General features: G+C 41.0%; 1 protein-coding gene across 1 annotated transcript in view; it reads right to left on the bottom strand.

The window, feature by feature from the left end:
• The window catches only part of ABCC4 (ATP binding cassette subfamily C member 4 (PEL blood group)), a 166,861-nt gene that overhangs the window by 39,310 nt on the left and 113,644 nt on the right, over window positions 1-13,907 (bottom strand). The window contains exons 21-26 of the mRNA XM_083501067.1: window positions 12,969-13,119; window positions 10,384-10,503; window positions 9,104-9,214; window positions 8,396-8,496; window positions 7,286-7,477; window positions 2,657-2,812 (exon numbers count right to left, since the gene is read on the bottom strand). Coding sequence (XP_083357193.1) covers window positions 2,657-2,812; window positions 7,286-7,477; window positions 8,396-8,496; window positions 9,104-9,214; window positions 10,384-10,503; window positions 12,969-13,119 — 831 coding nt within the window. The remainder of the gene's footprint in view (window positions 1-2,656; window positions 2,813-7,285; window positions 7,478-8,395; window positions 8,497-9,103; window positions 9,215-10,383; window positions 10,504-12,968; window positions 13,120-13,907) is intronic.

The raw sequence follows: 13,907 nt of genomic DNA, 5'->3' as shown, positions 1-13,907 counted from the left end.
CAGACATACTAGCCATTGATTGTTCTGATGTTTCTTGGAGCGAAATTGCAGCGGTACATCCCCCTGTGGCATATCACTGTTGTTTTGATGGTGATTGTGCTTTTTCTGTCAGCACCAATGATGGGATGTGTTTGGACTGAGAAAGGTTCTGTGTTTGTACCCACACCACTTCTATTCTCTTTTCCACTAACCAAGCACATATCTTAGTAATGAGCAAATGTACACGGTATCAAAAGCCCTTTCAGTTTACAATTATCATTTTGGTAGTTAACACCTGGTTCCGGAATTCTGTTTAGACAACAGGAACTTTCTAAGAATCCCAAGCCAGAATTAAGATTGCTGGAAGAAATATCAACAACCTCAGATATGTAGATGACACAACCTTGATGGCAGAAAGTGAGGAGGAATTAAAGAACCTTTTAATGAGGCTGAAAGAGGAGAGCACAAAATATAGGCTGAAGCCCAAAATTAAAAAAAACCTAAGATCATGGCCACTGGTCCCATCACCTCCTGGCAAATAGAAGGGGAAGAAATGGAGGCAGTGAGAGATTTTACTTTCTTGGGCTCCATGATCACTGTAGATGGTGACAGCAGCCATGAAATTAAAAGACGTCTGCTTCTTGGGAGAAAAGCAATGACAAACCTAGACAGCATCTTAAAAAGCAGAGACATCACCTTGCCAACAAAGGTCCGTATAGTTAAAGCCATGGTTTTCCCAGTAGTGATGTATGGAAGTGAGAGCTGGACCATAAAGAAGGCTGATCGCCGAAGAATTGATGCTTTTGAATTATGGTGCTGGAGGAGACTCTTGAGAATCCAACAGACTGCAAGAAGATCAAACCTATCCATTCTGAAGGAAATCAGCCCTGAGTGCTCACTGGAAGGACAGATCCTGAAGCTGAGGCTCCAATACTTTGGCCACCTCATGAGAAGAGAAGACTCCCTGGAAAAGACCCTGATGTTGGGAAAGATGGAGGGCACAAGGAGAAGGGGACAACAGAGGATGAGATGGTTGGACAGTGTTCTCGAAGCTACTAACATGAGTTTGACCAAACTGCGGGAGGCAGTAGAAGACAGGAGTGCCTGGCGTGCTCTGGTCCATGGGGTCACAAAGAGTCGGACACGACTAAACGACTAAAGAACAACAGCAACCTCCCATCAAAAGAGGTTGACTAGGGGTAGCGAAAATGTACAGGACTAGTTCAAATATTTGTTGCAGAAAGAAGGCACCTTTTACCATGTGTGGTGGAACTGTAAAGTGATAAATGGATTTCGGGAAATGATATGAGTTGAAAAAAATATTTAAAATAGCCTTTGTTAAAAAACCAGAAGGCTTTTTGTTAGGAATTGCAGCTGCAGAGATTCCAAAAGAACCGAAAAGGCTATTTATGCACGCTACAACAACTGCAAGGATGTTGCTTGCTCAGAGTTGGAAAGACGATAAGATACCTATGAGGGCAGACTGGCAGATGAAACTATTGGACTATGCAGAGATGGCAAGACTAACTGGGAAAATCAGAAATCAAGAAGATCAAAACTTGAACAGAGAACGGGACAAATATAGATTGTATCTGAAAGACCACTGTAAACACTTGAACTCTTTGGCAGGTTTTAAATAACTCTTGCAATGAGACATAGACTTTGGATATAATGGAGGACTGCAAATTGGATGTACCTATAATATGCAGTTGGAAAAGTTTTTAAATGAACCCACAGAGGGGAGAAGGGAAGTCATAGATTCAAAAGAATCATGTGTAAAACTTTAATATTTGCAAGACTATTTTTCTGTGGATGAATTTGCAAAACCCAAAAAAGAAAGAAAAGTTGATCAGGAGGTGGGGTACAAAATGGAAGTCACTCAAACCTCACACATCAAATGCCACACAGAACGTAGAAAACTAGGCAAAAGCGCTTTTCACATCATGGAAATGTTATGACCCCATTCTGGAGTTATGACCTTTCACTTTTTTTGGGGGGGGCAACTGAAGAAAAAGTGGCTGCCGTATTTGGAAAGAGCTGTGGAATGATGAATGACATCGTGGCGAGGCATGCAGAAAAATTGGGGTGGGGGGCTGCTATGAATTGTACACACAGAAGGGCCATAACTGTTTCCCCACATGGGTTGTGTCCACAGTGAAAACTGATATGCCACTATATGTAAGGTCAGACTTTTATTCAGTTTGTGGGTAGGAATGGACAAGACGCATCACAGCAACTTGGCCTGCAGTTTTTTAGCCTTTTATATATCTGCACGTTGCTATAATTTCTGCTCCAACGTATCTTGTGTGTCGTCCCCCCGCCTGCAGAATACAGCACCTTTGCCTACAAACTAAATTCAATCTGCAATGATAACTAATGACTGCAAGCAAGCTGCTTGGGCATGGCAGAAACACAGATAATGAAACTGTTAAAATAGTCATAATAATTCCACTTCATTTTCGAGTCAACATTCAGAGAAAAGAGGATTAACATGTGCCAAAAAAAAAAATTAAAAATGACTGGGGGCGTGGGGGGGGGAGAGAACCACAACACTACAAAAGATTCCTGGAATGCTACCAACAGGATGCAGAATAACGATAAAGAAAATACTACAAATCCAGACTTTCTGGAGAGCGCTGGACCTCTATAATGCACTGATACACAAAGTAGACCATACCTGAGGTATGATTGAAATTTTCTTCCTCAAGTCATGAAGTCCTAGTTCTGATGTCAAATACTTATCAATCCAAATTCTTCCTTGGGGCTCAGCCAACCGGAAAAGAGCAGCTATTAAAGAGCTCTTTCCAGCTCCTGTTCTTCCCACAATTCCAACCTGAAAGGAAAAAAAAAACAGACGCACAAGAGCTAAGCCATGAACAGAGCATTTTTCTAAAGTGCTGTTCACAATTATCTTGCATATTTTAGTAGTTGGTGGGCAAGATTGACAAGCCAGATAACAGAAGACAAGGCAGCAAAAAGAAGATCACTATAAATAAACATTGTTTTTAAACTGTGCCAGTAATACCTGAACATACTTGAGTGGTATAAAGGTACTGCCATACAAGGCCAAAGTAATATGGATAAAACAAAAGCGTTTCCATTAATAATATCTGCCATCTACTTCATTTATTAAGATTCCCGCCCTTTCCCTTAAGGCATAACTGTCTTGTCTCAGCTGTTAAAATTGATCTTAAATTTTAATGCAATTTTTTATTTGTTTCTAAATTTATTGTTGCCTGCCCTAACCCTTCAGGGATGGGGTGGCTTATAAAACATTATTAACATTTTCTTTGGGATAAAGGAATAGCATTTCCTTTCTCTAATCTAACCTCAGAGCAAGTCTCATGGGTAGGTCACTGGCTTTTCCATTATAAAAAGGGGAAATGGAGACAACAAAAATATTAACCCAAGACCTCTGAATCAGAATATGAGGTCAGTTGTTGGAAGTACAAAGTCCACGGCACGAGCTAGACCCTCTCAGAGGTCCAGAGTGGCTTCTCACCATTATATATATATATATATATACACACACACAATATATATAAAACCGTGACACACAAAAACAAAATAATTCACCTAAAAAAGAGCAGGTAAGTGTAAGTGGTTTGTTTATAACATCAGCTGATCTGAGAGGACATGTTCACTGCAGTCTAATATTGTGCCATCAGAAAAGACACTGTACATATATTTTTATTAACTCTTTAATATGACAGAATCTATAACAACAAAAATCTTTTAGCAGGCAGAATGGGCAGATCAGCAGCACTGGAGTGATGATGGCATCACTGTGTGGGAAGAGCCTGGCAGAGCTGTTCTAGACTGGGTGAAGGGGCACCATCCATTCTCCCCCTGTGTGAGAGTTTGGTTTTTTTGATTAAGCCCACTTCTAGAGTCTAAAATTACCTTAAGGCACCAATGCCTTAACTTGGGGCAACTAATTCTGCCTTCCTCTCTGCACTAAACGTTTGCATGCAGGGTGGCTGCACAAGGCACTGCTCTGGGTTTATCTCCTTCCAGTTAGAAGTATTCAGAAATACATATATGCCAAAGTGTGCTACAATAAGCCGGTCATTTGTTCTCCTCCTGGAATTGAACCGTGGGAGAACTCTAACAGGCCTCGAACCCTGAACCACTCTCGACTGCACCTTTCACCCTCCAAAAGAAGGAGACACTGAATGTACTTGGCTGTGTAGTCTCAACCATGTGAGACAAAGAGCTTTTTAAAACAATTATTTTGCTGCTCTTTCAATTTTGCTGCTGGAAAGCAAAGCAGATACTTTGAAATGTGAACAAACGTCTGAAAAATAGATTGATCCCTCCAGCTTTGATTTTCACAAGGAGCAGAAAGACGGAGGTGCTATGACTTCCGAAAGAGCGTGACTTCCTTCAGAAGCAAAGATGAGGATAAGAAAGCTGAATGATAATAATTTTTAAAAGGGAAGAGCAAGGAAACAAAACTGTGCAGAGTTCGGTATTAGAACAAAAGAGTTCAAGTGTTTCCTCTGATGTCACTGATGTGCAGAAGTGCATTAGCAGCATGAAAGCGTTTTATAAACATTGGTACTTAAAATAAAACTGCAGCTGCTATGCTCATTGTCAACAATTCCTCTTTCAGGCTGGCATCCAATGAAAAAGAAGGCACTGAGCAATGTCGGGGGGAAATGCTTTGTCGTATGGGGTGAAGTGAGCTGCTAACGGCAACAGGGGATTTAGGTCTCTTACACCGGCTTGCTTTACACCAGCGTCTTGTGCACTGGATCACTCCCAAAGTTAGATTAGGGAGGGAAAGGAATAGGAGATGAGCTTGACAACAAGAATCTCTGCCAGTTCCCCATCATGATAAGGCAGTCTGTAGGAAAGGCTTTGGAGAAGGTACAAGTGAGAAAGGAAAACAATCTATAGTTTGCAAAGGGTGCCACTATTGCAATGATGCTTTTGAGATCTATTTCTTGGTGCCAGCAATGCCTCTGCAGGCCTGCCCGTGCCCCACTGCCTCCTTGGACATGAGTTGGTGAGGGTGGCTAACTCTGTCTCACTTACTCTTCTAGCATTATGTGATTTCCAAGTCTAGGATTGATTCTACTGGAGCCGAATGTTGGAGAGAGATGGTGTGAAAAAACATTTGCTCAAAAATCTGAATGCACCCTTGGGCCTTAAAAAAAAGAAAGAAAGAGTTTGGATTTGATATCCCGCTTTATCACTACCCTAAGGAGTCTCAAAGCGGCTAACAATCTCCTTTCCCTTCCTCCCCCACAACAAACACTCTGTGAGGTGAGTGGGGCTGAGAGACTTCAAAGAAGTGTGACTAGCCCAAGGTCAGCCAGCAGCTGCATGTGGAGGAGCAGGGAATCAAACCCAGTTCACCAGATTACGAGTCCACTGCTCTTAACCACTACACCACACTGGCTCTCAGTGTGGCAACTCCTGATAATATTACTGCTATGCCCTATTAATAATAAAATAAAATAAAAAATAGCAAGCATAATGATAATGATAATAATAATTGACTGCATCTCTTCTTTATGATGGCAAAGAAACAATAACCCTCTTCTTTTAGCAATGAAAACGTAAAAGAAAACCAAGCAGACCAAGAAATGCAGGCAGCACTGAGCCACTGCCTAAGCAACAAATTCTCTCTCTTATTTCTCATCCTTTATTTTGTTTGTTTCTTCCCGTGAAATGCAAATCTTCTTATCCGCTATTAGAATGGCTTATTACCCCGGCAAGTGAGCTGGGCCCAAAGGCAAGTAGGAGTATGAAAGAGATAAACAGACGCACTGCATAAAAACCTCAAGAGCGTCAACTCCCACCCAGCTTGTTCCCATGAAGTCATCTCTCTGCAAATAAAAGACAAGCTGGAAATTTTTTCGTAAGGAAAATCATTCTTTTTCAGAAATCAATTGGGAGTTAGGGGGATGAGAAAGCATTTTAGATACGCAGGAATATGTGGTCACCAGAGGTGCCCAATGGGGCATCTAATATAATCCACAATCCGGGAAAAAGGTTATCTTACCCCTAAAAATCCCCACTATGAGATGTTATTCCAAGCTGTTTTTGAATTATTTCCAATGAATGGGAATCCATAAGCTCCCTATTCAATTATTGAACTGCTCTTAAGTCTCTATTGCTCTACTTTCCTGAACTTAAAACCCACTGCTCCTTGTCTGTCCCCAGCAAAAAGAGATGCATAAGTGATAGTCCTCTAGTCTGGCATGTGCCCCCCCCCAAAAAAACCCTTATATAATAGCACAAGAGAAAACTGGTAGATCTGCCTTCAGCTTACAATACTCTTAATTTGTATCCAGTAAAAGATGAGGCTTTTTCTACTGATGCACAGGGTCTTTTCGGGATTTCCTTTACTTTCTTGGGCTCCATGATCACTGCAGATGGTGACAGCAGCCGCAAAATTAAAAGACGCCTGCTCCTTGGGAGAAGGGTGATGGAAAACCTAGACAGCATCTTAAAAAGCAGAGGCATCACCTTGCCAACAAAGGTCCGTATAGTTAAAGCCATGGTTTTCCCAGTAGTGATGTATGGAAGTGAGAGCTGGACCATAAAGAAGGCTGATTGCCAAAGAATTGATGCTTTTGAATTCTGGTGCTGAAGGAGACTCTTGAGAGTCCCATGGACTGCAAGAAGATCAAACACATCCATTCTTAAGGAAATCAGCCCTGAGTGCTCACTGGAAGGACAGATCCTGAAGCTGAGACTCCAATACTTTGGCCACCTCATGAGAAGAGAAGACTCCCTGGAAAAGACCCTGATGTTGGGAAAGATGGAGGGCACAAGGAGAAGGTGATGACAGAGGATGAGATGGTTGGACAGTGTTCTCGAAGCTACCAACATGAGTTTGACCAAACTGCGGGAGGCAGTGGAAGACAGGAGTGCCTGGCGTGCTCTGGTCCATGGGGTCATGAAGGGTCAGACACGACTAAACAACAAGTAGTCCCATAGATGGGTGCAGACCCCAAAGTCCCCTGAAAATCAAGGGCCTTCCAGAGCAGCAGTGATGCACAAAGTCTGTTGTCAACTGGTAAAATTAGCCACTCTCATAAGGAGGGAATTAGAGTCTTGGGGAAGAAAGTATCACATTGAGTGAAACTTTCACTTAGAAGGGACCCATTTCTTGGGGGGGATGAATGTCTATCTAGGAAGCTTTCCCCATAAGTTCCACCCATATGGCCCACAGTGTGTAGGGAAAGAAGCTGGATCCCAACATTTGTAGGGTCAGAGGTTCACAATGCCCGGATTACATGACTCTCAAGATCCATTTTACCTGGGTGACCAAAAACCAAAAAAAATGTACCTTTTCTTTTGACTTCACTACAGCAGACAAATGTCTCAGTACCAAAGGACCATCTATGGTGTAAGCAAAGTTCACATTTTCAAACACAACAACACCTTCGCTTGGCCAATCCGGTGGTGGGTGCTTGTTTGTCTCCCAAGGTGCTTCCTTGTCAAGTTCTGTATATTCCAGGACTCTTTCTACTGATATCATCTGGAACAAAGCAACAAATCCAGATGCGCGTCAACAACCCTGTCTGCAATTACAGAAGCTGATTCAAGGAATTAATTTTCTAGTCACCAGGATTGGATTCTCAAATCCACAACTTCTCTCGCAACCTGAATGCTTTGGTTTCCACCACCCACTCCTTCCTCCATAATTGTACCAGTCAGTGCCAGTGTTTCTACCACTAAGGGCAGAAAAATGATGGTTTATATGGTTTCCAAAAGACTTTTGCCACTTCTCTTGACAAATGTTTCCAAATTCCTTAAATGGATGAAACAATGATGCTGTGATCCCCTAAGGTGAGAATTATCTTTTAACATCTATCAAATCCTCAGGCCTCAGAGAAGTGGACTGTTCTTCAGTTCCATTTTACAGATATCTAACCAGGGCAGGTAAATTCCAAAGACCTGACACATTATGATGTATCGGCACCTAAACTTCAACCTTAACCTATTTCTCCTTGGTCTGAATTTGTCTGTTTGTTTGTTTATTAAATATATATCCCATCTTTCCTCCCCAAAGGTGCCAAGGGCTCAGTTTTCTGATTCCCACTCTACATCATGATGGCTTATATTCTAGACAGCCATAAGTCACTCTCTTTAGCAGCCTAACCATTTTGCATTATATTACTGCAATCTATAAACTAGGAATTCAAACTATAAGCCTTCTTTATCAATATCAGCAACTACAGGAGTAATTTTAACATTATTTTTTTCCAGCTTGCATACCTTCAAGCAATTATTATGTTACTAAACAAGCAATTATTGTGTTACTATGCAAAACTCAAAAAGCATGTATTATGGTGTATATAACATCATGCTTTGGAAAGCAGTGGCATTTAACTGCAATGCCCAAGCAACACAAAAAGTATTTTAAAGGCTTCCAATTGGAACTAATGGATATTACCAGGTTCTCGACTTCAGCGCTTTGCCGAACTCCCCACTGAAATGTTCCCATGAGCGTGATCGAGTAGGACAAAGCTAAACCAACCTGCCCCGCATCTAGAGCTATACCGAGGAAAAAAGAAGGAAAGTTTCAAAACTTTTATACAAACTTTTTAATTTAATATGCACAACTTGCAGACTTAACATACAGAATAAGAGAACAAGAAGAACATGCATTTAAAGAAGATTAGAAAACGTTTATGGAAAATAATTGTGTACAACTGAAAACGCTGTTAGCATTCAGGTAAATTCAACAGTGTAAATAATTTTTGATGGATGTAATAATGGAAAACCGATTGGTATAGTTTTTGTAAAATATGCAGGGATATAAGATATGCAAAATGAACCATGGGGAGGAAAAGAAGCAAAGTCATTGATATTCTAAGTATGTAAAATGTTTATCTGAGATTGTAAAGCAGAAAATTTAATAAAAATCTTATTAAATAAGAAAGAAACTTAAAATCTATCATCACATGAGACATGTTGGTGGGGTCTTCACTTGTAATACCACAAAGCCAAAACACTTTTGAACACAGATGTCCCATTACAGATCTCTGACTTTTGGGCAGAGAATAATTCACTTAGCTGTTGGCTTTAGCACAATTAGAGGAAAATGATAACGCAAATCAAGTTGTGGAAGAGTAGCTGCTACTCCAGCAAATATACTCACTATGAGCAAGGAGCAAAGAAGCGAAGGCAACCACAACCACAAAGATGGCACAGATGGCGTCCAGGCGTACGGCAAACCATCGAGAGGTCGTCAAAAATAAGAACCAAGCCTCTAAAAAAGAAAGAAGAAAATAAAAAGGAGGGGGGGATGTTTATGTCAAAGGCCAAGTCATACTCTGAAGAACAGTTAAGCCTGGGGAACTTCAGGACCACACTAAGACCAATGGGGCATCTTTAGCCAGGAAGTCTTTTGTGTTATGAGTCTACCAGTATACAGTACAATACCATTTCTCTGTTTGTTACCAGACAGAATATTCCAATTTGGTTGTCCAGGCAAATTATAAAATTCTGAATAGCAACTTTCCTTGAAGTAATAAAGGATGATCTGCAAGTGCGAGAATTTTGACATAAGCTGACCTGATCCACTCCTCTCAGACCAATGTGAATTCCACACATCTCCAATTTCTGCAGTGCAGTTCTTGATTTTTTTAAAAAAGTATCAAAATGCATTCTAGAGTGCATATTTTTAGATAAGTACTTTTTAAAATGACATACGGTGGTACCTCTGGTTAAGAACTTAATTCGTTCTGGAGGTCTGTTCTTAACCTGAAACCGTTCTTAACCTGAGGTACCACTTTAGCTAATGGGGCCTCCTGCTGCCGCCAGAGCGATTTCTGTTCTCATCCTGAAGTATAGTTATTACCCCGAGGAACTACTTCTGGGTTAGTGGAGTCTGTAACTTGAAGCGTTTGTAACCCGAGGTACCACTGTGTTTTAATACATATTAAAATGTACGTTTTTGTGCAGATGGTACTTGTAGACTAACACGGAAATGGGATGGAACAGACTTACGAATGAACACATTCGGAAGAGTCAGGGGCCAGAAATCCCGAAATCCCTCCCTACCTGCAACACAATATTGCAGTATATCCCAAACCCCTAAGAGCAGCGCTCCTGTTGAGGGCTTCAGCCAATCTGGAAAAGGATCCTTGCAAGGAGTAGGAAAGGAATAAAGGGCAGTTGATAGACTCCAACTCCCATCAGCCTTAGCTGTTATTAGTCAAGGATGATGGGAGTTGTAGTCCAACAAAAGCTGAAGAGAAACAGGTTCCCTCATGCTTGTGCTAGAGGGTTGTCAGTCTCAAAGTAAGAATTTAATAGCTGGGTAGCTATAAAATTCTTACTCTTCACCTGCATCTTGAGTAGTACAGCTCAGCAGAAGCTTTGCGACTCAATTCCACCGAACTGCAAAATGTTTATTTTATTTTATTTTTTTCAAACCTGTGTGAAGATCTTGATGCGCATCAAATAATTCTTGGAATCTTTGCTCTGCTTTGAAAGCACGAATAGTCCAAAGTCCCTGGAGCGATGACGACAAATGAGAGAACACGGGGCTTCGAGCTGCAAGATGAGGGGTTAAATGATACCATCATTCTCAACTAAGAGTTCTATCTGAATAAATGTATGGTATTTATTACTCAGTTATATAAAAGAGAGAGAAAGAGGGTTTTCCTCCAAGGTTATGTTAACCATGCTTATCACTGATAAAGTATTCTGTGATTCAGAATTCTCAAGAACGGACTACTTTAATTTTTACCAAGTCACATAATTGTGAAACTTATTGGGTTACATCTTACCAGTGAGAATGTGATACTGTTTAGTAATAATAATAATAATAATAATAATAATAATAATAATAATAATAATAATAATTTATTATTTATACCCCGCCCATCTGGCTTGGCCTCCCCAGCCACTCTGGGCGGCTTCCATAGAAAACAGAAATACAGTAAAATATCACACGTTAAAAACTTCCCTGAACAGGGCTGCCTTAAGATGTCTTCTGAATGTCAGGTAGTTGTTTATCGCTTTGACATCTGATGGGAGGGTGTTCCACAGGGCGGGCGCCACTACCGAAAAGGTCCTCTGCCTGGTTCCCTGTAGCTTTGCTTCTCGCAATGAGGGAACTGCGAGAAGGCCCTCGGCGCTGGACCTCAGCGTCCGGGCAGAATGATGGGGGTGGAGACGCTCCTTCAGGTATACTGGACCGAGGCCGTACATGGGTAACACAGCCTCCAGTCAGAGAAACCTGGGTGGGCTGCTGATTAGTTGGGTGTACCCACTTACTTTACAAGATAGAAGCAGAAGTAGCATCAGGAGGACATCCCAAGAGCATCTTTAGCAGTAAAGATGAGAACACAGAGCGTGAAGAAGCCATGTCAATGGACCAGTGAGGAGAACTCAACCCAAGCTCAAGGCAACTTCAGGGCTTGTGCCAAGTGCATCCATCTTGGCACCCCAACTTTACATGTGCTTCAATGGCAAGGGTCATCAAATTTAGGAGTGGCTTTGATGGCCACCCCTGACCTTGCACCGTACCTTATACACGCTGTGGTCTAAACCACTGAGCCTCTTGGGCTTGCCGATCAGAAGGTTGGTGGTTTGAATCCACACAATGGGATGAGCTCCTGTTGCTCTGTCCCAGCTTCTGCCAACCTAACAGTTCGAAAGCACAGCAGTGAAAGTAGATAAATAGATACCGCTGCAGCGGGAAGATAAACAGTGTTTCCATGAGCTCTGGCTTACGTCACAGTGTTCTGTTGCGCCAGAAGAGGTTTAGTCATGCTGGCCACATGATCCAGAAAGCTGTCTGTGGACAAACGCCAGCTTCTTTGGCTGAAAGCAAGATGAGCGCCGCAACCCCATAGTTGCCTTTGACTGGACTTAACTGTCCAGGGGTCCTTTAGCTTTTTACCTTACACAGGTACTGTTAAGTGCCGCATTATATCTGAGCTTTCGCACAACATAAAAGGGACTTCTGAAACTTCAGCGAAATATGGTGCAAGCTTAGCACTCATTTCCATGTTTTTTGTTCCCTGAAAAAAAAAATCTTATTGGAAATAAGATTAAAATGAGTGCCAAACCTGTGCCACTACAGTTCCAGAAGTGGCTTTTACCTTGCGTGAAAGCTCAAATATAACAGTAAGGGAAACATCATGAAAATGGAATAAGAGGTCATGTGAATCCAGCCATACTTAGAAGACCCAGTAGTGGTGGTGTTGTTTGCTCTGGGCCTAGAAGCAGAATGTTACATGACCTATTTAATAGCTGTCGCAACAACACAGAGACAAGTGAACAAGAAGCATTTGAAAATCATCATCAAGGCACTCCTTAGTTTTCCCCAAAATGGAAGGGGAGAGAAACCAATACTGTCCTTATGTGATGGGAAAAACTTTTAAGCCTCTTGCACTCTTAAATGATGCCTAAATCAGCTGATGGACTACATGGAATTGGCAGAAATGACTGGCAGAATCCGAGACCAGGGAGAAGAGTCGGTGGAAGAAGATTGGAAAAAAATTTAAGTATATTTACAGAAATATTGCAAAATTAATGAATGTTAGAAGGATGCTGGAACGAAGTTATATGGCTTTAGCAGAAATGTTATAAAGACTTAAGTAAAAATAGATTGTTAATGGACCAAAGTGGAAAATTTAAGGTTAGAATGTCTTAAGTTAAATTTTAGAATGAAAATTGAGAAAGATGGAAAGGACTTGCTGAAATAGCTAATTGAACTAGAATACAAAAAAGAGAGGTGTGAGGAGGTCGATGAAACAAGTATATGAAAGGTAAAGACATGGAAAGGCTGGATGTGTTTTTAAATGTTTTTGTTCTGTTTTTTCGTTGTTTTATTGTTTTGTTTTTTGTTTTTGTTGCTGTTTTTTTATGTATTGTAAGGTATTGTTTTGTTTTGTTTAATTTTCTATTGTTCTTTTTCTCTTTCTGTAACTTTCAAACTCCTAATAAATATCATTTTTTAAAAAATAAATTAAATGATGCCTAAAACAAGCCGTATCAATAATACATACTTGTAGATTCCAAACGTTTAATGTCTCTCGATGTATCCAAGAAATACCGTCGAAGAAAGATAAAAAGAATGAAGAGTGGAATCAAAGGGACGAGAATCCATGGAATCACTCCAATTGCCACTGCCACCACGCCACATATCTGAAGCAAAGTCTGCAACAACCAAATCACAAAAGGAGCCCAGTTATTTTCTCAACCCCAAAGTCTTTATTATAATATAAAAAATACCGTACTCCTGCTTTTTTTAAACAAACAAACAAACAAAAGAAATCCTAAGGAACTTAAGAGGCCTTCCACAAACATACGTGCTCCCATTGGGCAACAAAATTGAGCCAGACAAAATTTCCAAACGTTACAACACTGTGGAATATTTTAGGCCTTTAAAATTTCCAATTCCCCATCGAAGTCGCTGGACTCCTAGCGATTATAGGCTGCAATATTTAGAAACAAAGAGCTGTCAAAGGGGAAGCAATACTATGCAGAATACAACTAAAGTCTCACTGGGATCAAAGCAAAACAGGAGGAGAAAACTGTTAAGATGACTAACAGATGTCTGACTCCATCTTCGAAAGGTGCTTTAGATCAGCCCATGACACCTTATTATTATCATCACATTTATGACAGGGCGGATCACCGTAAGGTAGTGCATGCATTTTGGAAAGTCAAAATTGCATACAAATGAACTCTTAATGAAGTAGTCTCAAAAAGGCAGACATAGTTATGCATAGGTGGCGACCAAGCCTTGTGTAGTTAAGGCACCTAATTGCCCGATTTCCCAACAACTCTTTAACCTATGCAAATACAACAACATCCTTGGAAGCACACCTTGCATCACGGCAGTGAAAGGTCCATGGGCCATGATTAAAATAAATAAAAGGAGGAATGGGCTCCCTTGACTTTCTCTAACTTGCCCCCCCCCCGCCCTAGCCTTTTCACTACTG

The sequence above is a fragment of the Podarcis liolepis genome (assembly GCF_965112155.1).
Source record: "Podarcis liolepis genome assembly, chromosome: 4".
Taxonomy (NCBI): Eukaryota; Metazoa; Chordata; class Lepidosauria; order Squamata; family Lacertidae; genus Podarcis; species Podarcis liolepis.
This window is presented reverse-complemented; position numbering and strand designations above follow the sequence as displayed.